Here is a 27,906-nt window from a genome sequence, read left to right as displayed (position 1 = left end):
AAATTACAACCGTAATTAAGTCCATAATTATGTTTATAAAGCAGGTCACCACTTAACTAGACTCAATTTTAAGACTTTTGCAGAAGTTGTTAAGTGAACTCATTATTTGCTATGGGGCATTTTTTGCTAGAAACTGGAAGTAAAAGCTGGTTTCTGGCAAAAACTTTGTAAATCATGGTCATGTGATTGCATGGTGCTGCAAGCAGCTGTAAATGTGTGCCTGTGTTATCAAGTACCAGAAATACAGTCATGTGACATCAAAACTTTGAAACCAGGTCACAAATCCCATTTTTGGGGTCTGTTGTAACTTCAAAAGGTCATTAAACAACTGGTCCTAAGTCAAAGACTACTTGAATGCATTTCTCTCCTGAACGAAATGTATTAACTATATATAAAACATATTTTATTGATCACCAAAGAAAAATGGAAGTAGAAAATTCAAATAAAAAGGTTCAGATAGTTCTCAACATATGATCACAATTGAGCTCCAAATTTCTCTTGCTAAGCAAGGTAGGTGTTAAATGAGTTTTGCTGCATTTTGCACCTTTTTTGTCATCATTGTTAAGCAAATCACTGCAGTTGCTAAGTGAATCATGTGGTTGTTAAGTGAATCTGACTTTCCCATTGACTACTTGTTGGAAGCCAGCTGGGAAGGCTATCATACTGTCATAAATGCATGTCAATTGCCAAGCACCAAAATTTTGATCGTATGACCACTGGGATGCTACTATGATCGCAAGTATGAAAACCAGTCATAAGTCACTTTTCAATGCCCTTGTAACTTGTTACTAAACAAATATAGGTTGTAAACAAATATATAGGTAGGACTCCTATATATGCTTAGTTATTATAATGAACAACACAGGGGTAGAGGGGAGAGGGAGAGCTGATTAGAAATGTATCATTCTGTACTTATACTGTAGGCCAGACTTCCACCAAATTCTTGCAGAGAATACAACTGTTCCTTTCTAATCTTATTCACTACTCTGGTTTATTCCTACACAATACACACACTGGCCCACACATCAAAATAAGATTGGCTTCAGATCAGAATTTTGGTAGGTAGATTTAAGATTAATGAATCATGGAAGATTATTTCAATATATAATTACTGTTGCAAGATGTACAGATGGAAAGATTCAAAATTAACCATTATGGAGGAATGGTTCATGGTTGACAGATTTTGCCAAAATAAATGTTATTTATTTGTATCCTGCCATTATTATTTTTACAAATAACTCAAGGTAACGTACATATCCAAGACACCTCTTATTTTCCCCACAACAACAATCCTGTGAGGTTAGTTGGGCTGAGAAAGACAGGCCCAAGTCACCCAGCTGGTTTTCATGACTAAGATGGAACTAGATCTTACAATATCTTTCTAGCCTGGTACCTTAAACACCAAACTGGCTTATTATAAGTATTAGATACTATCATATCTGAATGAAAATGAATTTGTAATTTATGGTTTTGATTATTAGATTATAGAAGGAAGTGTAATATGATGTAACATTAGAGAGATTAAAATATATTTGTACTCATAACTGTTGTGAAGAATATCAGAAGCCACTTCTTTGTATCTTTTTTCTTCCTTTTCTATTTTTCTTCCGTTTTTTTCTTCCACTTTTTGCTTTTTCTTTGTTTTTTAATCTTTATTTTATATTATTTTGTGTTAATTTTTATTTTGCTTATAAGTTTTAATTAAAAATATATACAAAAAAAGAGTGTTGGTAGATATACAAAATGTGGGACAGTCATTAGATAACACAGAGATACAGTACAGAAAAATATTTGCTGTACCATCTAACGGTCATCTGAATTTTTACAGCCCAAATTAGGGAGCCCTAGGTATGCTCCTCCCAGAAACTGTAGTTATCTCATAGAGATTTCCTTGCTGTGTCTAAATTACATTATTTCAAGGGTTCCTATGCACTGCCTCCATAATATTCTGGCATAGTTCTACGCTATTGCTTCTCCCCCAGTTTCCATCTTCTCTAGTCAATTTTCCTTTCAAATCACCATATCATAAAATAAACTTTGGGATTATAATTAATTGGTTCTTAAACCAGCAATTTTATTGGGACCTAAATCTACTAAGAGCCCAATGCAATTATATGTATGTTTTCTCCAACAGCTTTCCATTTGCTGAAAATGTTAAGTTTCTAACAAAATACACACACACACACACACACACACACACACGTATATATGTATATACACACATGTATATGTGTGTTGTGTGTATAAATGAATGAATTAATGAATTGGTGAAAACTTCTTTAATCCTGTATTTTACCTTCCACACAAATTTATCTATAAATCATAACTCACAAAATGTCTTTTAACAAACTTGAGATTATTTTGACTAAGATAGGGATAAAAAAGGTTCTCAATAATTACCTTGAAAATGGTTTGCTTTTCTTGCTGTTGCCAAGAATAGTTGCCCCTGCTGGTCCCAGTTTTGCATTTTCACGCAACCAGTTAGCAGGTGGAAGTTTTAGATCAGTCTTTTCTTGAAGGCGGGAAAATGCTGCTTGGGGTGGTGCAGATGAATATTTTACCACAGCCCTGCTCTTTATTTCATTGCCACCAAGCAACAGCATACCGGTAGATCCCTAAATTGTATATAAAAAAATGAAAAATTATAAAATTCAACTGCACATACTCTGTACACACATTTGATCACATTCAAAACAAATCATAAAAAATAATAATCAAAAATAACTATTCAGTTTTGATATGTCTATGGAGATTCCCAGTCATCCAGGTCATTGTTGTCCCAAAGGTGCTTTTTCAAGAGGCAACTGGACTTTCTTTGTTTTTCCTGGAAGACATTTCACTTCTCATCCAAGAAACTTCTTCAGTTTTGATATGTGACAACTAAGCCTATCAGCAGTTTGTGTAACAGAGTTAATCCCAAGGAGTAATGAGGAAGGCTTTCTTGTGGATCCTCAATACTAATTGAGGAATAAATACATTTCTACTTCTGTCACAAAAAAAGGAAGATTAGTAAATGCATTGAAGCAGTTTTGATGCCCCTCTACAAGAGTAAGGTAGAATAGAATAGCTGGAAGGGACCTTAGAGGTCTTCTAGTCCAGCCCTGTGTTCAAGCTTGAAACCCTATACAATTTGAGACAAGTGACTGTCCAATCTTTCCTTAAAAACCCCCAGTGATGGAGCACCATGATTTCTGAAGGCAAGCCATTCCACTGGTTAATTGTCCTCACTGTTAGCAAGTTTCTCCTTAATTCCAGGTTGCTTCTCTCTTTGATTAGTTTCCAACCATTGTTCCTCTGGTGGTTTGGAGAATAATTTGACCCTCTCTTCTTTGTGGCAGCCTCTCAAATACTGAAATACTGCTATCATGTCATCCCTAATTTTTATATATTATATTATATTATATTAATTATATTATATTATTCTTTTATACAAAGTAGTTTGTGACTAATATACCAGGTATTTCTACCCCATCCCTGGATTTCCATTTCACAAGGACTCCGCTTGTCCTCCTCTCTATTTAAGCAACTGGAAACCACAAACACCACGGAAGTAACTAACCATGGAAAGAGGTTGCGCCTGAGGAGTCCCAGAAAAACTGACTTCTCTTTATGTCACAGACAGTTATGGTTTGACTTCTCTCTGTCCCAACTTCACCCATTTGCCAGGTCCTGCCATGTGAAAAAGGAACTGAACGCTGCGTTTGTTCACCTGGCCCCAAAGCCCAAGGCGACTGCCACACAAAGAAGGCAGATGTGGGTTTCACATCTGGTGAGCTAAAGGGACCGCTGGGACCCCTATAGACTCTTGGGAAGGAGTTAGCAGCTGCCGTAAAGCCGCGTTGAGATACCTGTTTGGGCTCTTCTTGCTCTCCTGTCAGCGCTACTTGCCCTGCTTCGGACGTCCCAGGGTAGCTTCTCTCATTGGGGCAAACCCCAGCCCCCGTTTCCCAGAGGTCTCCCATTCGTTTCGCTCGGCTCGCGGCCGCCAAGAGAGCAGCAGTTGCCACAGGAAGTCGAAAGCCCTCTCTGGCAGGAGGAGGTTCCTGCAATTTAGAAACCACCGGAAAGAACGCGGAGCCACCCCAGGCGCCCAGCGATCTCTTCTTTCTCGCTGTGTTTCTTTGGTTCCGTTCCTCGCCAGAGGAAAAGCTCCCGCGCGCAGGCGAGATCTCGCGAGATCTTTTCTGTGGGAGGGAAAAGGAGGCGAGAGGGGCAACCGAGGGGAAAAGCGTAGAAGCGGCGCGTTTTTCGCTTGGCTGAGGGGATCATAGAAATGATTCGTTGCTGTTATTACTTGTCGGAATAACAAAATAACAGGGTCGGAAGGGACCTTGGAGGTCTTCTAGTCCAACCTCCCCCTCAGGCAGGAAACCCCTACACCATTTCAGACAAAGTCTAGACTTCTATACCCCATCAGGATAGCAGCATTTAATATAATTAATGACGCCTACTCCTTCAGCGACAAATGGGTGACTTCCAATCCGATTTAAAACTTCCAATGATTCTTGTTCAGTCATACAAAACCAAAACGAGTTCGTTGTGGGAAACTTATTCTCAAGAGATGCTGGGGCTTCGGTTGAAATCAGAACTTTTTAAAAACGTGTGTACATTCAAGTGTCATGAAATGGCTGCAGGTAATCACATACACCTATGTCCCAGATTGTGGGGGCAATAAGCTGACTTTGTATAAATATACAAAAGTATGAAGGCTATTGCTTAACGCATTGTAAGCCGCCCTGAGTCTCCGGAGAAGGGCGGCATATAAAGTAAAGCAAAAAAAAAAAAATCACTGAGGGGAGGGGTTTCTAGTTTTAAAAAAATTGTTTAAAAAAAACCATACAAACTTTTTAAGGAATACATTCTAAGTTGAAATAGTTACCTCCAATGATATTGTCTACTAACATACCTTCCAATAACAAGAAATGCTGCTTAAAGTTTTCTTGGAACTTTTATTTCTTAAAAAAAATACTAATATATAATACATAATGTACAGGCTTTCCTAGTGGTTAAACTGAGGCAAGGTGCCAGTCAGTAGATAAAACTAGGGAACAGAGTTGTGTCTTCTAAAACTCATCTTGCAATTTCTGGTATGTGGTAAATGTGCATCTTCCAAAGGGAGACCATAGATTTAGCCATTTAAAGTGTTCCCCTTTGCTTGTACATGTGAGGAAGAGGATGTGAATTTTATCCAATGGCTATTCCACCATTCCTCTAAATTGAGAAAAAGAAGTTGTTATGGCTAGTGCTTGTGCCAATGCTTGTTTTCTGTGGGCTTGTCCAGAGTAGTCCCAAGATATTTGCAATTTAGCAAGATGCTGGGATTAGAGCATAAAACTGAGACAAATGAGGCCAAACCAGGATCTTCGATAAGTCTAGCTATGTATTCAGTGTTAAATCAAAATAATTCATTTCTAATATAATATCCACTCATTATGTTTAGACTCTATCTCAGGCCCAAAGCATCTTCTGATCATGACACAAGGCAAAATTCTGCCTGGTTTGTATTATTGCAAAGTTATTTTTGTACAACTGAGAACATTACTGTTATACAATCTTTTAAACTAAAAACATTAATAAGAACAGTAAGAATTGTGAAGCTCAAGTACATACTATCTCCCCCCACCCTCAATCTACCAAGTTCTCTGTTAAGCCTTCAGTACACAATGAAGTTAAGATCATATTTTGTTTTTGCAGCCCATGATAGGTTTTACTATATAGAGAATCTATGAAAACTTAGCATTGCCAGGTATATACATGGTATTAACCCGTGGTTAGCTCTACAATAAACCACAATTGGTTGGATTTTGTGCAGGACTTGCTAGGCTATTCTGGTTACTTCTAGTATAAATCCCATCATCTTTTCTCCATTGCTGTGTTCCACAGAGCCCTTTAACCTTGGTCTAAAAGTCACCTTGAAACAGCTGCCACTTTAGGTAAATATAATACATTCATCCTTAAGGTTCATGTTATAGTTAGGCTTCCAGGGAGAGGGAAGAAGAATAAGATTGCCTATTAACCATTATCAAGTAGACTGATTTAGCTTGTCATATAAACACACTAAGCCATAAATAATGACTTTTAAATTAGTGGCCCAATTCACTTATTGTATTTGTAAATTATACAAGTTACACTGGATTATGATTATGAACAGATGTTCATATCTTCAAAGTGTGTTTATACACTGCATAGTTGGTGAGTTGGGATAACAATATGTTGGTTTTCAAGATAAGCCTCTAAATTAAAAATTTTACATATATAGAATAGCCTGAGCATGGCAGGGTAAAACTGGGTTTTAATTCTGCTTGTGGCATATTGAATAAAATGTGCAAAAATGAATTATTACTGCCCAAGCTAGGAATGATGTATATGTCACAGGCTTGATTAAAAGTGTAACCTAGTCCACATCTTCCCTATCTTTTTAAGCAAGTATTTTGTAAAAGCTTTGATTGACCAAAAGCCATAATGGGTAAATAGATAGACATACAAACACACACAGATATGTGACCATATTATATGGAAGCTTATGATTTGGAATATAAGAGATGTAAATAAATACTATAAATTAAAACTATGAGAGAAAAATAGATTTTTTTGTGTGTTTTATGATGGTGAGAGAAAAGAGAATATAATAACTCTGGAAAACTACACTGAGTTTATATGCCATGCAGTTGATGAACACTTGCAGTGAAACTAGATGACTTCAACAATATGTCTCTGTTGAAGTGATCTAGATTGTTGTTAGTGGATAGGAAAACAGGAACCAATAGAACGGTGATGCAAAAATAGTTGCAAATTACATGACAGTAAGTGGTAATAATGAAAGAAATTGAGTTGTGTTTTGGGGGAAATTATGCAACATTAAATGGAGATAAAGTACAGAAAAAAATATTTTCCAATTGGAGACAAGAATGAATGAGAATGATGTCTAATTAATATCTGCTTAGAAAATGGCAAGAAACACAAAGCAAGAAACTAATATATATTTAAAAAATTTAACTTGATTATTTATGACAAAAGATTTAAAAATAGACTGATTAGAGATTCAGAATCTATAAATTTATTTTAGATTCTATCAGAGTTGAAACAATGCATGTGGAAAATATGGAAAGAAACTACACTGAATGTAAAATTACTCTAGGAAAAGTCATAAATCCATTATGATCTAGAAAATAGATTAGTCTCACAAAGGAATGATTGGAAATAGATATAAGGAAATTGCTTGGAACAAAGTGAAAATGTTAGATTGTCACAGACAAGGATGAAAAGGATGTCGGCTGAAATCCTGAAGTGGAGTACGTTGTAAATAAGAACTTATTTTGTATATAATCATTGCTAGAAAACATAAGAGTAAAATATTACATAATGTATCCAGAGGAATGTTTGTTGAAGAGAATAGTCAAAGAGAGCAAGGTACCGAGGCAGAATAAATGCCCAGCAATTTCGATGTAAATACGACATTGCTTTGAAGTGGATGAAGAAAATTAAACAAGTACCGTAGCTCCCAAAAAATGGAGAGAATTAAAAATAAAAGTGATGAAGGTTGAAATTGAAGGAAGGGAATGCTGGAAAAAATACTTCAGCTACTATGTAGGAATGCTAGTGATATACTAAACAGTAGAATTGAAATGAATAAACATTAGTATCCAAGAAAAAATGATGAAATACTGTGGAAATGAAGTTTTTAAAAATGATGACATTAGGTGGAGAAAGAATGCAGAAGGAACATTAGAAATATGTAAAGACAGTATTGATGTCTGATGACAGGAAGAATGCTATTATTCTCCTATACAAAGGGAAAGGAAGGAAGAGTGAGTATATAAACTTCAGGGAAATCCTTTTCTCCAGTGTCCATGGGAAGGTAGTTTGGCAAAATTTTGATTGAATGAAAATGAGTACAATATGGGAGCACAGTATAGCATTTTTGCCAGGTAGCAATCTGCAAATTACAGTAAAGTGAATAGATATTACATGAAATGTTTTACATAAATATGGAGCTATTTGCTGAATAGATAAAGGCATATATTATGGAAATAAGATACATTTGAAATAAATAGAATGCATAGTGAGTGAATGGTTTAGCACTGAACAGGAAGAAAGACAATGCTATATGATTTCCTCTTGGTTAACTAATTTATAAACACATTAGGAATGTTTGTGATATTAGAGGTGTATGGCTCTATACACCTTCAATACTTCTGTATTGCATAAAGAAGTAGACAATTAAAATTGTATTGGTGGATACAGCATATAGATATATATCTTAATGAATAAATAAATAAATATGTCAATGAATAAATCTCATAATTAATGTATCAAAGACCAAGGTAGTTGCATCTTAAAGAGAAAATTATTGCAATAGAGCTATTAAAATGTGTGCGTGGTAGAACAAGAACAGATAGATTAAGAATATATGGGTATTGAATGAATATGGATTTTGAATACAAAAACGATTGACAATGATGAAATATAAGCAATATATTTATAAAATTTGGTCATGTATAGCAAATGAATGAAGTTTGATCTGCAGAGAAATATATATGAAGGAAGAGTAAATTAATCAAAAAGACCAAGGAATTCCTGACAAGTTGATGAGATCCTCACATGACAGGAGTTAAAATTGTAAAGAGAAAAGAAAATTATGCAGCAGTGTTATAGCTGTGGTGGAACCAAGGCTCATTTGCAGGAATATAAAATTATATATGAGGTAATATTGTTAATGGTGCTGAGATAATTCAGTTTAACTATGTTTCTTTTTATTTTGCTTATCTTGATCCCATAATTCCTGTAGCTCGATTTTTTTTACTTCTTTATGCTCTAAATGAGTCTTTACTGCAAAAGGGAATAGTATCTTGTGAATGGATATGGGTAGCTGCAAATTATAACATACCTAGTAGTATTCTATTGCTGTGTGATTATTTTGAATTTTTAATTCAGCTTTTTTCTTTTTTGTTTACCTGAAAACTCTGGTTATATTAGAAGCAATTCCTCACAGTCCTTGCCACAGATACTATTACATAGTATTAAAACTAGTCCTAAAGGGAAATCCAGTGGTAATGGAAGATGCAGAATTGTCCCACTGCAGACGTGTTTTAAAGGGAATGCAAAACTTTATGGCATGGGTCAAGCTACCTAAGGAACGGTCTTTCCCCAATGGAACTGGCTTGCCTTGTTCATTCTGGCAGAAGGGGCATGCTACAAATCTTATTAATTCAAAAGGATCTGGTTTGTAGGATCCAAGAGAAGGCCCTTTTCTGCTGTGGCTTCCATCCTCCAGAATATTATGTCTCTCAAGGTGAGAGCCACCCCCCCCTTCCTCTTGATCTTCCTTAACAGCCTCAAAACCTGGCTTTGCCAATTGGCCTGAGGCCCCAATGGCGATCTCATCACTATCCCGTTGTATTCTGGTTTTTTACTTTATTTAATCTTTGTTAATTTTACTATTTAATGTTTTGTATCTTTGTTTTTATATTTGGAAGCCACCCAGAGTTGCTTGACAGTGCGATGAGAGGCATATAAATTTAATAAATAAAGAAATTATTGGTTTGATCCAAGCCAGGTTTTCCAGAGAATATAGGACTATTGCTGGAAGTAGAGGTGAAATTTATTCAGGAGCACGACAGGCAGTCACAGCAGAAAGCCTATTGTAAAAATGGTAAACATAAAAGGACAAAAGTGAAAAAGGACCAGATCTGAAAAAGGTTCATTAGGATTAAACTGTTAATTATTTATAATTTTGGCCTACAAAGGAAAATTCAGGAGCAAAACAAAAACTACAAAAAGACATGCTAATCAAAATATCTGAAATTCAATTCCATATTTTTCACATGAATGTGAAAGAACAAAAGTGAGATTTTGAAAAAATCAATCTAATGAACAGATTTCTGAAACATTGAATTGTCCTTTATAATAAAGGGTATATGGTCATTGTAACTATAAATTAATGTGCCAGGGTTCCAAGTAACGTCCCCAACCAAAGAAAACTCTGAGGCAGGCAGTTCCTCAAAGTTCCATTTTATTAGAGATGTCATATTGGCACATCTGGGAAAACCCGAATCTGAAAGCTCCCAGGTTTTCCCCACCCAAACGAAAGCCAAAGTCCCTTCCCCTGCATTCACATATCCATCTCATGGTCCAATCAATCCACCATCCCATCCGGAGATGCCTCCCAGTCATGCCACTCCAGGTGCAAGCTGAATGTTCTTGACTCTCAGAGAAAAGAATGTTATGGCTAAATACCTCTACCAACTCCATGCAACACCCCCCCCCCAGTTTCCCATAGCACTAAGTATGGCAGCCCTGAAGATCCAAAAGAAAATATGGCCTCCAGGGCTGACATAATGTTTGTGATGGCCATAATCTACTTCATAGATTATTGATTTTGTTTTTACTGTTGATTTTTTTTTAAGAATACATGTAATTAGTTCACATTTTCAAGCTGATAAAAACAAGGACTATTGCTACAAAAGAGAAAAAGCAAATTAAAGCATAAATAAAAAAATGTAAGAATGAAGTTTTGGTAGCATATTTTCTCTTTGTAGTGTTCCTAACCACTATGACAGACATTTTGAAAAAGCTTTTCCATGGCAACTATATTGTGAGAGCCTATTAAATGTTCTTAAGATTTCAACCAAAAAGGTTCAGAGCATCTGACTGCCAATTTTCTAGGGACTTCTTTAACTTGGTGTTTTCTCTTTGTAAAAGTAAAAAATATTATCTTGCCTTAGTCACAGAATGTCTCATTGCCTCCAGTAGGAATATGAAGTAATTGGGCAAGAATAAATCACAGCAGAGAATTCTAAAGCGATCTAGGACAATGTATTTTTCTAAATAGAGTTATTTTATAAGTTATTATGTTTTATACATTGAAAAATACACTAAAATTATGAAGTTGATTCTAAGTACGATATTGGGTTTGTGGAACAAATCGATATCTAGATGAGGTCAAAAGCTTTGAAATAGGAAGTGAAGTACAAAAGATCTGCCAGTTCGCTTATTTAACATGGACCATATCTGATCTATAAAAGATTGCTACAGAACTAAATGCTAATAGAACCCACATTTGATATAAATGTTTCCCAATATCTAGAGTACATACATACAATTGCAGGTAGTCCTCGACTTACAACCATAATTGAGCACAAAATTTCTGTTGCTAAGCAAGACATTTGTTAAGTGAATTTTATGACTTTTCTTGCCAGAATTAAGTGTATCAGGGCAGTTGTTAAATAACACAGTTGTGAAGTGAATCTGGCTTCCCCATTGACTTTTCTTGTCAGTTTCAAAAAGGTGATCACATGACCTTGGGACACTGCAACACTAAATATGAGTAGTTGCCAAGCATCTGAATTTTGATCACGTGACTGGGGATGCTGCAATGGTCGTAAGTGTGAAAAATGGTCATAAGTAACTTTTTCAGTGCTGTTGTAACTGGTCACTAAATGGACTGTTGTAAATTGAAGTCTAGCTGTATTTGGGCTGATAAATGAGCATATGAACATTGGTCATCCCTTCCCACCTTTTTATTTTTTTCTTTTCTCAATTTTTTTCTTTTTTTTATTTTTTATAAAAATGTCAAATCAATGCGTGAACAGCACCTGGGCACCATACATTCCAATACAAACAAAACTGATCAGATTAAACATTATTATTACATTCAATCAACTTATGAAATTCCCATGACAATACACATCTATATTAGGTTAGTCTATCATTATTCAATTATTCCACCTATTTCATTATTACTTTCATTTTATCGAATAAAAATATAATATATTAATATTCCCTTTATTTCTATCTCTTACTCTGGGTTTTAATCATATCACCCTATATTAAAAAAACCTTTTACTTTCTTTCCTGTCGAACTTCTAATCATATCACCTGCCTACAAAAAGAGAAAAAAAGAAAAAGAATAGAGAGGGAGAGATAGGGAAAGATAATTCAAAACAGCAACCAAGAACAGGAATCATCCATTCATCTCTTGCCTGCTTTATACTTTAATACCCTAACTCAGGGGTGGGCAACTGTGGTCCTTTTACAATCTGTGGACTCAGGAATTCTGGGAGTTGAAGTCCACAGGTTCTAAAAGGGCCACAGTTGCCCACCCCTGCCCTAACCCTTCCTGCCTTTTTACTTCCACTCATTCCTTTGGGATAGAAATCCTAATCAGCTTTCTCCTAAATGGTCACTGTAAGAAAGTACCACTTAACCATGTATTGTCAGCATGTCAGCAACTTCTAAAAAACATTTTATAGCTTATGCTGTTTATTGTATTCGTTTATTAAGAAAATGTATATAGCCATCCAACTCTCTCGGTGACTCCGTGGCTTATTATTATTTAGGATTTGATTAAAACTTGTGACAGGAACATGTGATGCAGCAATTAGATCAGTTTCACCAATAAATTAAATCGTGCAATTCAATTATCACATAATATGTTTGCCTGAGAAGTCACATTCAGAGACCTGACTATTTCTCTTGCGGAGAGATGGAGTTGATACTAACGAAGGAGAATATTCTCCCTGGAGTCTATTCATGCCCGCCTCAAAACAATTCCTCCACCTTTAATTCTTGGCTTGACGATTTCCCTGCATCAACTTGAACTCCCTATATGTCCGTTGGAAGCTCTTTAAAAGACAGAAACTACCTCAAGCAGAAAAGTAAAGAGACGCAGAAGCGATTTCCCGCCTTTTCTTCAACGGTCGGGAAAGCCATTCGGACCGCTGGACGTAACAGAAGGAAAGGGAGGGGGAGTCCCTCAGCGTGACGCAGAATCAAGGAACTTGACAACGGTAGCCGTGGCAACCAAAACTGCCTCCTGCACCTTTTGCTCTTCTTTTTCTTTCTCCTCCTCGGAGGTGGAGGCGAGCCTTCCTTCTGGCTCCCAGGGAAATTAACCCCCACGCGCGAGGAGTCCTTATCGGACCGCTCAGCCTCAGCTTCCTCACCATGCCGAAAGGGAGGCGGGCCAATCCAAGCACCACCCGGGACGGTATCTGGGTAAGGAAAGTGGCAACGGTCAGGCCAGAGTCCGCCTCACTTGGTCGATTTGGCACGTGGGGGCAAGGAAGAGCCCTAGCCTGAATGAGAGACGGTCCGCGAAAAAAACCCCAAAACAGCGTAATAGCCCCTGATCTAGGGTACCAAATGTTGCTTCGTCCAAGGAAAGATGCTTGTGTTTCGCCCTTCGTTTCTTTTTAATCCCGGCCTCAGTGGTGTAAATACAGAGAACGAAAGCACTGGAAACATTCCCTCTTAGCGAAGTATTGCCCTGTGTCTCTTTGCGTGTTTAAGGAAAATCATTTCAAACCTTATAAAACAGAATTATAATTTGCACAAAACATGCCTGGGTTGAATAGATTAAAAGATTAAAATTAATATGGAAATAATTTTGTCCTCTCCCCTTGAGTGTGACTAAGAGCTTGTGCGGTGTAAAAAGTTATATCTTGAAGAAAGTGACCCTTTTGTTCATCCTAGTTTTGTCACACCAGATTTGTAAGAGAAAGAAGAGCAATCTATAGTAAATATTGCTCTGACTGCTTGGAAGAAAGGAGGCAGAAGAATAAGGAATAATTTGAAATATATTGAGTATAACACATGCAGTCTAACATAAGAGTACACAGATATTTATCTGCCCTAGTATTATTGATGTCTGTGCAAAATATTACCAGTTAACAGCATCCCTCTCCAAAAACGGTTTCTTAACCAATTCTTCATTTTTATTTGAAGAAAGTATAATTGTGATATAGAAGCATTGTATATAATAGTAATGCTTTTCTTTGTATACAATTTAGCATTTCCCTCCATCCTTTTCCACCCTCCAATTTGTTTTTTCTCTTCTTCATGCAATCTAACTTAATTTGCTTTCCCCCCCACCCTGTTCCACTCTTTTTTCCCCTTTTGGCAAGAGAATGGCTCATTACCTTGGTCTCTAATGGGAGTATATGATATAGCAGAAGCAGTAACTGTTATTGTTATGAAATGCCAAATTGCTTTTGTGCTTTAATAAGGAATAGACAGTGTTAATATAGAATATTTGTTTCATATTGAATGTAGAAAGCTATTGTTCTACATCATGCAAAGTAAAACTTACTTATGAAAGCTCTTGCTGAAAATATGTACAATGCAATCATGCTGGAGATATTTTTAATTTAATTTAATTTAATTTCCAATTTATATACCGCCCTTCTCCCTGAGGACTCAGGGCGGTGTACAGCCAAGATAAAAAACATAGAATACAAATATTAAAAAAACATTTAAAAATATATATAAATTTTGGCCCAAAAGTTAAGAAATCACAAACTAATTAAAAGAATTTAAAAATTTCTTCTTAAGCCAACCCGGCTTGCTGGAAAAGATGGGTTTTAAGGGAACGACGGAAGGCATTGAGGTCATGGATTCTCCTTATCTCAGGGGGCAACTGATTCCAGAGGGTGGGATCCCCCACCGAGAAGGCCCTCCCCCTGGGGGTCACCAGCCTACATTGTTTGGCTGATGGCACCCTGAGGTGGCCCTCTCTGTGGGAGCGCACGGGTTGATGGGAGGTCGTCGGTAGCAGCAGGCGGTCTCGCAGATAGCTAGGCCCTATGCCATATACTTTATTATGTTTCCTTTTCCTTTTTAATTTGGCCTTAATAGCAATTCTCCTTGTCAAACATGCTTGCCTTTTATTCTTAATTGTCTTTTTTTATTCCTATGATAATACGTAACTGGTTAGGTACTGCACTAAGGGATAACTTGTTCATTGAGTAAAATTGGCTGAATTCACACAACATTTATACATCGTTTTTTGTTCTTTGCTGTTCTCAAAGTTCTCTTTGAGAATCTCATCAAATCTGCCTATCTACATCTTTATGAATTTTCCATTCCATTTCATTCTCTTTGTTCATTTTTTTTTTGCAATCCTCATTCTCTCTTTAATGTACTTCTTTTATATTAGTCAATCATTTTGTATTTAACCCACATTCATTCAGCACCCATTCATTCTCAAGCCTCTTCTTGTTTTATCCTGCACACTTAATTGCCATATTCCCACTATTTTTATGTTTTTTTCTGATACATATTTTTATGTTTCTTCTGACACACTTAACTTCTGGATAATATTCCAACAAAGTGGCTAGATGCACACAAAGCCATTTTGTTTCTTTCGACTTTCATTCATTTCTTATAAGTTAACGGTTATTACCTACTATGTTTCTACCAGTTTTGCACATATTAATGTCTGAGTCAATATTTGATGCCAGTTATGCCTTCCAGCTTCCACTGTTCAGTTCCATTGCTAGGTAACTAGATCCTCAGTTGCTCTGAACTCTAGCAATTAAACAGAATGGTGTATAACCGTTTATAGAGCCGAGGTGGCGCAGTGGTTAGGGTGCAGTACTGCAGCTACTTCAGCTGACTGCTAGTTCAGCAGATCAGCGGATCAAATCTCAAATCTTCCATCCTTTCGAGGTGGGTAAAATGAGGACTCAGATTGTTGGGGCCGATATGCTATTTAGTGTACTGTCTTTGGTGTAAGCCGCCCAGAGTTCTTGGAGAGTGGGCGACATAGAAATATGAATGATAAATAAATAAATAAATAAAATAACAAATATAAAAAAAGTATAAAAACATAACAAGTATTAAAAAAGTATAAAAATGGTTTATAACGCACTGCATATCAGACATTAATACAATCGAACAAGTTCAGAGATATTTCACGAGAAGAGTTCTCTACTCCTCTGCTCGCAACAGAATACCTTATGCCACCAGACTTGAAATTTTGGGCTTAGACAATTTAGAACTTTGCCATCTTCGGTCCGACCTAAGTGTAGTACATAAAATTATCTGCTACAATGTCCTACCTGTCAACTTCAACCACAACAATACACGAGCACATAATAGATACAAACTTATGGTAAACTTGATTGCAGAAAATATGACTTCAGTAACAGAATTGTTAATGCCTGGAATGCACTAACTGACTCTGTGGTTTCTTCCTTAAACCCCCAAAACTTTACCCTTAGACTGCCTACTGTCGATCTCACCCCATTCCTAAGAGATCTTTAAGGGGCGTGCATAAGCAGTGCCTACTGTCCCTGTCCTAATGTACCCTTTTATTCATATCCATTTCATGTATTTATAGTTATGTTTATACTTATATCTGTTATCTAATACATGCTTGACAAAATAAATAAATAAAGTCTTCCCTCTTCTGTAACTAACTCATGAATGAGGCTGCTGAACTGGCATGTATAATTGAAATAAAGCCTTTGTGCATAAGGTCTGGCTATCTGAAGGAATTGTCACTCCTGTTTCTGTCCTGTAAGATCTGACAGAGAAGGTGTGCTTCATATCCTATCCCTTAAATAATGTCATTTGAAGGGACCTAAGAAATGCACCGTCTCTGTGACAGCACCTCCTTTTTGGATTAGTATTCCCTCAGAGGTTTAGATTCCCTTCAAGCCTTAAGTGCTTTTTTAAAAACAGATTTTCCCATGAAAACTGAGAGGGAGGTTGCCCATTTGGCATGCAGTGTGTTTCAATTATGGTATGTCTGTTTAGTCCTTTATGTACATAATACTTTTTATTTTATGTATGTGTAAAATATATTAACATTTTTATATATCATGTAACTTGGAAAATAGAAATTATTTATGTTATGTTTTTATAAAGTGAAAATAGAATGAGATTTTGCTTCAATATAGGGCCTCTAGGTGTTGCTGTAATACAAACAATAAAATACAGACTATAGAATCTTGTGTTCATTTTTTAAGTATTGAATTGTATAGATTATTTTGTTTGTGTTTTGCAGTTCAAACAGTGTGAAAACCTGCAAATATATCCAGAATCTCTTACAGCCACAATGCAAAAGCAGATATTTAATATAGATGCCAATTGTCAAACTGTAAAAAATGTGCCACTGATGTACAAAGAACGTGAGAAAGTAAGTATTTTTCCAATTTTTATGATACTCTAGCTTTGTACTCTAGCTACAAATACAAATCTAAGTTTGTTTTAAATTTTTAAATTTCTCAATTTTAATTTGTAGCTACATTAGTACTGTTATAGTAACAGATCAGTGTTTTCTCAGATTGTTTGTTTCTGACCTTAACAGATTTGCAAGTACATTATAATCTAATTTGGAATTTCAAAGTTAATGCAGGATTTCTCAGATTGGTTGCAGTCCCTGGGCTGTTGTGAGCACATGACAGATAGTCTTCTCTCTCTCTCTCTCTCTCTCTCTCTCTCTCTCTCTCTCTCTCTCTCTCTCTCTCTCTCTCTCTCTCTCCCTTTCCCTCCCTCCCTCCCTCCCTCCCTCCCTCTTTTAGCTAATCGGACTTCTATAGGCAAAGTGGGAGCAGTATCAAAACTTGCTGAGTTGTCTAGACATTCCTGTAGTGGGTTTACAGAGGCAAAACACCAAGCAAAATCCAGAGTGAATATGCAAAACTACAAATCTCAGCAGTTTTGTTTGTTAGTTATGTAGTTTTAATCACATGCCATCACACGAATATTTATCAAGGGGGAAGGCACTTTGGTACAGCGAAATTGATAACCCTTGTATTAAATGTATAATTCTTTTTAGGTGCTAAAATAGCACTTGCCAGTAAAATGTAGTGAAATTGTGTTTATCTCAATGCTACATTCCTGTTTATTCAGAACTTTCACCTCATGACCTAAAGTCATTTGCCTATGCCTTTTAACAAATACAGTAAATTAAAATAAAGCTACCATAATCTGTTTTCTTTTATAATATAATATTATATTACTATATTTAGTAAGTAGTGATATTAATAAATATTACATTCACTTGTTAGAAAAATACAAATTAAAGTCATTTTCTCCATATAAACTGTCCTTACACTCTATGAAAATATAAGGGCAGTTTATATAGACATTATATATTTGCTAAGCGAACATGTCTGTCTTTTCTCAAATGTATGGTCTATAGATAAATATGGTCTGACCTGATCACTGACATGTGCTACAACACTTTTTGATGTGAACAGTACAAATTCCTTTATGTTTGCTTCAACTTCTCTAAGGAGCCAGAAATTCCAGATTCAGAACACTTAATCAAGTTCAGTTTGGGATGAGGTCACCATAGGCTTAACTCTAATCCCTTCATAAAATCAAAAAAATGAGGGAGAAGCAAAGACACAAAAATGTTTCAGGCTCTTTATTTATTATTCAAATTTCTATACCGCCCTTCTCCTTTCGGACTCAGGGCGGTGATAAAATTGTTTATTATATTTTAGATAGTGAATAAATCCATCCTGAAGAGCTTTTGTTTCTTTAAAACTTTTTATTTTTACTTTTTAATAAAAAGTTTTATCAAATATTACAACAATTTTTCTCCCCATCCCTCCTCCCCCCCTCCACCCAACCCCCCTCCCCCCTCTTCCTCCAACCCCCCTCCACCCACCCCGGACTACCCAGAGCAAATACAAGGTTAAACCTTGAACAAACATAAACTAAAATATGCTAATTTTCTGTAAACTCTTAATTCCCTCTTGCTCTTTAACTCCCCTTTCCACTAACAAAACATAATTCAAAAAGAAATAGTTGGTTTCATTCATAAGCTATTTGAAGCTTTTTAGTCCGATATTTGTTTTGAATATAGTCAATCCATCTTCTCCAATCCGATATATATCTTTCTCTTCAAAACTTTTTATACAGCACAGCTTCTAACAGAAAGTGATATGGAATTTATAGAAGGAATTTTGAAATTAGCCCTTGAGGAAGGATTTGTGTCTGAAATGTGCTAGATAGTAATGAAATGATTTTATAGCACCTGGAGTTTTTTGTTGTTCTTACAGAGCCCTAAATAGACAGGCCTTAACAGTTTGCTCTGTTTTCTATTTATACCCAAAGCAGAAAAAAAATATTTTATATGGAGTGATAGAGTGTGTATATGTTTATATCAAAGTATGGTACCTACTTCTTTGCTTTTTAATACTGGAATATCTGCTAATAAATAGCATGTTGATCAACATGCTTGATCACTCTTTTTAAACTACTACTGCCTCCGGGTGTGGATAAAAACCTTAGATGCCTCTGTGCATAATTGGTTTGTACACAGAAACCAGGAATTAACTAATAATTAACTAACCATGGATGGAGTAATAAATATTAGCTGTACTTCCTGGCAGGCATTGTCGTATAAAAATGACCAAGTGGCATGTATCAGAACTCTGCTTATTCCCACTAGTTGTTCTAAGTTCCTTTTCATTTATGTACGCATGCCATTTTTTAGCTGCTTTTCAGCCTAAGACCTCATAATAGCTTTCAGAATAGAAAAAAGAAAATAGAACAATGTCTAAGAGACACAATTACAAATCAGATATTTCAATAGACTAATATAAAAAAGACTATAAAATAACATGTAGGTTGATATAACATAGCCTATAAATGTCTATTTAAGACAAGTAAAGCCCGTTTAATTTTACATGGCTTAATCCCAAAAAGAAATAAATAGATTTGCAATATAAACTATTTAGTTAGGTTTGGTTAAATAACAAATTTGTTACTTCATGCCAAAAAGAAAAGAAAAAGAATGGCAGGCAAAATTCCTTGGAACAAAAATTGTAGAGGCAGGGTGCCACTACTGGATAGGCTTTATCTCCAATCACTTACTCAATGTTCACACAACATGGTAATTCAAAAGTGAAGAAACTACATTGTGATTTAATTCACTATCTGAATTCAGCCATTATGTTTTATAAAACCATGGATTTTAGCTTAATGGTGTGAACGTATTCAAAGTCAATGATAGTTTAGTAACCCAGGACTCAGTGCAGTGTATGAACTTTGCTTGGTTTACAAATTATATTAAGTTACTTTTTTTTTCAGTTTATCCAACCCTAAGTAAACTATATTATGGAATGCATAATGTCTCACTTTAATGATTGTAATGAATAGTTGCATTTTTTGGAAAGGAAAGAATGACATGTTAAGAAATATATTTAACTATAGTTTTGATCAATGTAATGTCTTATAATATGCTTTCATGGAGAAGGGGTTTTTTTGTGGGAAGGAGACATTTTTAATCTAATATCTGAGTGTTTTTGTAATCTGGTAGGTGTTCTGCTTGTAGTAATTACAAGTACACTTTATACATATTAAGTAATAAAGCAAAAATTTCACAATTTTTGTGAAAATAGTTTGGTTTACACTTTACTGGTTTATCAAATCTATTATGAATGGTATTTTACTGCTGCAACATATTTATTTCTGTTATAAAATCCACTTCCTTGTGTTTTAAATCCATTGTTTTTTGTCCTATGTCCTGGAACAAAACTGAAAAATTCTATCCCATCTTTTAAAGGACAGCCCTTCAGATATTTGAAAACAGTTTTCATGTTTCTGCTGTCTTCTGTTCTTCATGCTCCATATATCCAATACCTCCAGTTGGTCCTTGGGTTTCTCTCCAGTCCCTTTATCTCATTCTCTTTTCTCTCTGCATATTAATCAATGCCCTTCCTAAAATGTGCCCAGAACTAGATGCAGTAAACTAAATGTGATGTGTTCAAAGCAAAATAGGGAAGAATTATGACTAGACTTGAACTCTATATTTCTCTTGAAGCACTTAGAATTGCTTTTGCTTTTTGGAAGCTCATGTTCAACTAATGATGTATCAAGAAAGCCAGATTTTTACTGCATGTATTGCTGCTTAGTTTGATCCCTTTCCATCTTATACTTATGATTTGGATGTTCCCTACTTCAATGTACTGTATAACTTTGTATTTTTCCCTTTTAAATTTCAATTTATTTAATTCCACCCATTGTTTTAGCATATAAGATTTTCCTGGGTTGTGGTACTGTCTTCTAGTGTTTATTATCTCACTTCTGTTGTGGTATTGTCTGAAGATTTGATAGTCATACTTTTAAGCTCTGATCCAACTCATTTATAAATATTTTAAATAACCCTGCTCCTACATCTGAGCTCTGAAGTACACACTTGACACTTTCATGCAATAATTAGTAATGGTTCTAAAAAGTAACTGAATCTAATTCACTTGTTCTTTTACAAGGATATGTCTTCGCATGCAAGGAAGAGATTAAAAAGCAGCACATAAAGAAAGTGGTACAGTACTACAGTTTATTAATTGGCAATAGGAAATACTTAACAGTAGGAAAGAAAAATGCAAGTTTTCAAAAGGTTTTTACATGGCTTTCTCTTTTTTGCAGTATTTCATAAATTACAAACAGTTAAAACTATATTGGTTACAAGAAATATATTAGTTTCCATTATTTGTAGTCTTAGATGAGATACATGTCTGAGAGGAGTTGAGCAAGGTCAGTCAAATTTACATATATGGGAGATTTTTTTTTTTTGTGCAGCTGAAATATAAGCTACAAATTAAAACTGTTAATTGTGTATGCTTCCATTGCTATTCAGTACAGAATTCAAATCTTACGAGATTTTTAATATCTATAATACAGGACGATATATACTTAGGTTGGCAAGCAGGATCATCAGAATGGAATGAATTTTTCAGATCTGTGTATAGAATAGGATATTAAAGACAATGTTTTCTTTTTCCCTGAGATTTTAATTTTTTCTCCTAGATTCTGATAAGGAAAGTTTTCAATCTGGACATTGCAGAAATGTTTATTGATCTGTGATCATTTAAACTAAAGAAACAGAAGCATTTCCCCTATGGCATATATATCTGAATACTGCTAGCTGGAATTATATGACCCTCTCATGTCTGTGAAATTGAAACTTAATTTCCTTTGTGAAGTAAATAACAGCATATTCACTGAAGTGTAAAAAAGCAAACATATGGGGAGTGAGATGAAAGATGAGATGAAAGACCTGATCAATTATTGACCTCTTGACTGAAACAGCAGCAATCAAATAATAACAATTCTGTTATTAATGATGCTTAGAACAAACTACCATATTTTTCGGACTATAAGACACACCGGTATATAAGACACACCAAGATTTCAAAGAGGTAAGGAAGAAAAAAAGTTTTTGCCCTCCCTGGCCCCCTGGAGCACTCTGCAGGCCTCCCAAAGCCTCTGTGCGCCTCATTTTTGCGAAAAATGGACTCATTTTTGCTCGCTTTTCACAAAAACGGCATTTTGCCCTCCCCAGCCTACAGGAGCACTGCAGGCCTCCCAAACCTCTGCGCGCCCCATTTTTGTGAAAAATGAACTTGTTTTTGCCCGTTCTTTGTAAAAATGGGGGTGTTTTTGCCCTCCCCAGCCCACAGGAGCACTCTGCAGGCCTCCCAAAACCTTTGTGCGTCCCATTTTTGTGAAAAACAGGCTCATTTTTTGCCCATTTATTGCAAAAACAGTGTTTTTTCCCTCCCTAGTCTACAGGAGCACTCTGCAGGCCTTCCAAAGCCTCTGCGTGCTGTTTTTGCAAAAAAATGGGCCCGTTTTTCAGAAAAATGGAACACGCAGGGCGGGGCTTCGGGAGACCAAAAATGGCTGTATTCAGTGTATAAGATGTACCAACATTTCCACCCTCCTTGGGTGGGGGGGACAGTGCATCTTATACTCCGAAAAGTATGGTATGTAATTACTCTAAAATAGTAAGTCAGTATGTAGTACTGAGTGAGATTACCAAGGAAGAAATTGGTCTTTTGTAAAAAGATACAGAGCTTTTTCAAAGATTACATGCAATCAAGATAATATCAAGCTACACCTTTTTCTACTTAAGGAGTAATAGGTATATTAAATATATGAAACAGAAATATTCCTGGTCTTGATAGCCATCCTGTTGAGTGATATAAACATATCTTGATCTTCTTTCACTCCTATATTGCTGGAGATTTTATTATTTATTTTATTTATTATTGCTGGAGTACAGTTTTCCCAATTTAATACAAGTTGTTGCCAGAATTTGTACAGTAAACTTGGCATGCGGATTACAGAAAACATGATTTTTAGTTGTCTATTGTGCCATCTGATTTTTTATAAAAGGATGACAAAGCTCAGATAATATTATTGATACTTTAGTTACACATTCAGAAAAAAGGGAATCCACAATTTTATTGGATGCAGAAAACGCCTTGGGTATAATAAAGATAAGGTTTTTGGACAAGCTTTGGCCAAATATGGATCTCCATTTTTATTAATTGGATTACAGAGGAATTATTGAATCTGTCATTTGTATTTCTCTAACTGTATGGTTCAGTGCAACAACCCAACCCAACCCGACAGACTTCAACGGATAGTTAGGACTGCAGAAAAAACAATTGCAACCAGCCTGCTTTCCATTGAGGACCTGTATATTGCACAAGCCAGAAAGAGGGCTGAGAAAATATCTACAGATCTTTCACATTCCAGACATAAACTGTTTCGACTCCATGTAGTAGGGCTGTTTTATATTATCTTTCTCATCTTTCCTATTACCTTCTACTATTGGTAACTTATGTTTATATTACTTTGTGGTTGGTATAGACACAGAGCTTATGCACCGGAAACAAATTCCTTGTATGTCCAATCACACTTAGGCAATAAAGAATATTGTATATTGAACAATGCCCTTTATATGTTTAATTTGATACTGGATCCACTAACCTATCTGAAGGTCATTCTGAGAGTTAAAATTGCTAAATTAAATAAAAATTATGAATGTTATACATCAAAATTTAATGATATATCACAGTAAATTGTTCAATCAATTGTAGTAAGTGTCCTAAACATAGGAGATATACACAGAGAGAAAGATATATTGTATTATATATATATACAGTACATATACATATATATGTATGTATATTAATTAGCTCAGCATATTAATTAGCTGAGTGGTACCAATTCTTTAAAGAGTTGTCTGTCATCTGCACTTCTATAACTGTCTGGTTTGGTTTTGCAACCCAACAAGACAGACATAGACTTCAGAGGATAATTAGAACTGCAGAAAAAACAGTTACTACCAACCTGCCTTCTATTGAGGACCTGTATACTGCACGAGTCAAAAGGGGCTGGGAAAATATTTACAGATCTCTTGCATCCTGGACATAAATTGTTTCAACTCCTACCTTCAAAACAACGTTATAGAGCACTGCACACCAGAACAACTAGACACAAGAACATTTTTTCCTGAATGCCATCTCTCTGCTAAACAAATAATTCCCTCAACACTGTCAAGCTATTCACTAAGTCTGCATTACTATTACTATTAATCTTCTCAGCGTTCCTATCACCCATCTCCTCCCACTTATGACTGTAACTTGTTGCTTGTATCCTTACGATTTATAGTGATTGTCTCCTAGTATGATTTGATTGCTTATTTGTACCCTATGACTATCATGAAGTGTTGTACCTTATGATTCTTAACGGATGTATCTTTTCTTTTTATGTACACTGAGAGCATATGCACCAAAGACAAATTCCTTGTGTCCAAACTCACTTGGCCAATAAAGAATTCTAATCTAATCTAATCTAATAAGGATAAAAAATGTCAGATTACTTACAGTCGCTCACATCCCACCGCCCAAGCTTTTACAGAACTTTTCTTTCAAGTAATGCCAATGGTTTATTTGGATAGAAGATAGAGGCTTACCAACTGTACTATGTTTATACATCTATAATAACTTGAATGTAGAAGATCTGAAAAATATTAGTAACAAAAAATTAGAAATGTATTGGTTCTAAATGTTCATTGTCCTTTAATTCCTAACACAATTCTGAGAAGATTTAGGTAAATTTAGATAAATTTCCTTTTCTGGTCTATATTCTGGTTATAATTTGAACACCAAAAATTATTCTTTATTTTAGGTAAATACACTGTTTAGCTATTTAATCCTTATTTAATTCTATGATTCTAAATTAAGAATATTGACATTATTAGGGTTGAAAAGTAGGGAATGTGTTGACTTTGTTTCAAAGAATACTAGAGTTTTCTTTGCTTTTGTTTAGTGAGGAGAACAAAACCTAGGAGACGGCAAATAATAAAATATAACATACATCCATATGTTTTCTAGATTTGGGACTTAATCCTTTTAAATACATGTTCTGCCATTTAATATATAGTATCAGTATTCTGTACTAAACTCATAAATCTCAGATTGATTTAATTATGAGTTTCTCTTGAAGTTCAGTTTTTATTAGCAGTGGACTCAGTAGCAATTCTCTAAAAGATATCTTGAAATTATTCTAGTAATTTGTTCCCATAAAAATAAAATTGATTTAATTCAATAGCTGTGCATGTTAAAATTAGATGAAATTAAATTCTGTTATTAATAGAGAGTATATTCTTTACTAATAGAAACAGTGGATTTGTATCACACATATTTATAGAACAGAACAGAACAGAACAGAATAGAATAGAATACTTTATTGGCCAAGTGTGATTGGACACACAAGGAATTTGTGTGCATGTAATTTTAATTTCTGTAGAACATGAAAGATATGATCCTGCTGTATGAATGCACAAGACTTTTTTTCATTTTCTTTTAGAAACCAGTAAATACATTTCCATTTTCAATCCATGACAATAGACGTTGTTTATTGAGTATGGGAGAGTATTTAGATGCTGTAAGTATTCTGTTTTAATGGTATTTTCTTAAAAATAATTTTTAATAATTCTCTGTAAGATGTAATATATTTTGGAAATGTTTAGATTCATTCTGTATTACAGAATTTCTTTCTTCTAAGCTGAATGCAAAATTGATGACAGCTTATTTAATTTCTTTGTCAGTTATGACACATAACTAAATTTGATAATATATCAAGTTATAGACCAGTGTTGACGAATCTTTTCAGCACCAAGTACCAAAACAGGAGCATGCGTGCATGCCGGAAACGGGAAGAGCAGCAGCCTGGTGCACACATGCATACCAGGAAGATGATCTTCCGGTTTTCGGCACACGCATGTGCACCTGCCACCTGGTTTTCTGGCGTGCATGCACGCACAAACATGCATGCACCAGAAGCCGGAAGATAATCTTCCCGGCGCGTGCATGGGCAGCAGGCGGCTGCTCTTCCAGTTTCTGGCATTCCCACGCATGTGAAGACCGGCTGGCCAGTGCACCAGAATCCGGAAGAGCAACAGGCGACAGTTCATGTGCCTAGAGAGATTGCTCTGTGTGCCATTTCCGGCACCCATGCCATAGGTTCACCATCACCGTTATAGGCTGTCAGTTTTCTTTTGTAGAAATTTAGGTATATTAATAGCATTTATTATTTAGTAGGGCAATTCATATTTCCCCAAAATTTGAGACATATTAGAGCAGGCCTGTCAAACTGGCAGCCCCCAAGCCAGATGCATCATGCATAGGCCACGCCTACCCCGGCTCTGAAAAGGCAAAAAATGTCACAATACGTCACGTGACGTGATCAAGTTTGAGACCCGTGTACTAGGGGATCTTTATTTAGTTCTTGAAAATTTAGAGACATATGTATACAGGTAGTTCTCAATTTATGACCACAATTGAGTCCAAAACTTATGTTGCTGAGTAAGAAATTTGTTAAGTGAGTTTGCCCCATTTTACAACTTTTCTTGCCACATTATTAAGTGAATCACTGAATTCACTAATTACTAAATTAGTAACCTGGTTAAGTGATTCTAGTTTCCCCATTGACTTTGCTTGTAAAAGGTTGCAAAAATGGATTACATGACTCCGGGACAGTGCAACCATCATAAATTTGAGGCAGTTGTCAAGCATCTGAATGTAAATCATGTGACCATGGACATGCTGCAAAGGTCATAAGTGTGAAAAATAGTCATAAGTCACTTTTTTCAGTGACTTATGACACTAAATGAACTGTTGTAAATCGAGAACTACCTGTATTACCCAAAAATGCTGACATGTGCAGGGTTTGATCATCTAAGATTCATCCATCCAGAAGTTGTCCTTTATGGCCTGCAATACTTACCAAGTCTGCTTTGCATGCTTCAGTTAGAAACATATACATATTAAAAATCTATTCAGTAATGAATGAAAGAATGACACATCTCTTTTGCGCTTGACGAAAAGAGATTGGTCTTGCCAAGATACTGCATGTTTCTATGAAGTCCACACTTCTACTGCAGTGAGGTTGCAAAAGCTTACTTTTGCTATGTATCAGATGAGAATAAGTTTCAGAAATAGTTTGTAAGTTAATTATCAACATGCTAGCCAAGATCTTTTAGTAAAGCATTTCCTGATAGTTTGCTAACATAATGCAGAACATGCTAACTATAATAAATGCCTTCTCCTCATTTCTTTTAGGGACTAGGAGTAAGAAAATTTCGAGACAAGTGTCAACACTATTCGCAAAACTACTATTTTTTGGCCCATGAGCAAATTCCTAGCAGCAATGCCTACCATTCTGTTTATAAGAGTTCATTTGTCCAATATCCAGATATTAAACATTCCATTCTAGGTCGCTTTCCTAAAAGCCATATTGATAAATGCATTGCTCTACATTCTGCACCTAAGAATGATTACATGTGGTTTTCAAAATTTTACACTGGTTCTAATGATATAGCACCTACAGAGGCTACTAAAAGCTCAGAACCTGAAAATCTTTCAACTGCTGAAGAAGAAGTAAAATAAATTTTCAGGTTTTCATAATAGTAAAGCATATTTCACTTAGGACTGAAAAATACTTTTTTTTTTTTTAAACACAAGGGATCCAATCTTTCTTTGAAATGATTTCCAGAACCTAAATGACATTAAAGTCATGGCAATTGAATGAGTGGTTGTATTCATACACTTTATTTTCTTAAAAGATCAATGCTGCCATAGGAAAAGCAAACTTTTTAAAATTGCTTTGAATATACATTTAGTTTTCCCGTCTCAAGGTAAATATTAAAATGTTTCACTTTTTATTGTGACATCAGCTAGTTACTTCTATAAAGTAACTATAATAATAATCTGTTCGTATATACTAAATGGTGACTATTCACTTGTCATTGCCATCATATTATGAAAAACGGTGCTTAACCAGTCATCTTTAAAGCTATTTTCAGACTAG

The 27,906-nt window shown here is 35.4% G+C and overlaps 2 protein-coding genes across 2 annotated transcripts in view; one reads left to right on the top strand and one right to left on the bottom strand.

Annotated features, from left to right (window-relative positions):
* EDRF1 (erythroid differentiation regulatory factor 1) overlaps positions 1-3,972 on the bottom strand; it is a 33,121-nt gene extending 29,149 nt beyond the window's left edge. The window contains exons 1-2 of the mRNA XM_070945068.1: positions 3,849-3,972; positions 2,401-2,615 (exon numbers count right to left, since the gene is read on the bottom strand). Of these exons, the coding sequence (XP_070801169.1) occupies positions 2,401-2,615; positions 3,849-3,962 (329 nt within the window). The 5' untranslated portion in view covers positions 3,963-3,972. The remainder of the gene's footprint in view (positions 1-2,400; positions 2,616-3,848) is intronic.
* Positions 3,973-12,945: 8,973 nt separating this feature from the next.
* TEX36 (testis expressed 36) lies at positions 12,946-27,485 on the top strand. Its single transcript, XM_070944964.1, has 4 exons — positions 12,946-12,996; positions 16,790-16,921; positions 25,405-25,482; positions 27,159-27,485. Exons 1-4 carry the CDS (start codon positions 12,946-12,948, stop codon positions 27,483-27,485), a joined length of 588 nt encoding a protein of 195 aa, XP_070801065.1.
* The last annotated feature ends 421 nt before the right edge of the window (positions 27,486-27,906 follow it).

Source organism: Pituophis catenifer, unplaced genomic scaffold, assembly GCF_029215685.1.
Source record: "Pituophis catenifer annectens isolate HBS135680 unplaced genomic scaffold, rPitCat1.0.hap2 SCAF_6, whole genome shotgun sequence".
NCBI lineage: Eukaryota > Metazoa > Chordata > Lepidosauria > Squamata > Colubridae > Pituophis > Pituophis catenifer.
This window is presented reverse-complemented; position numbering and strand designations above follow the sequence as displayed.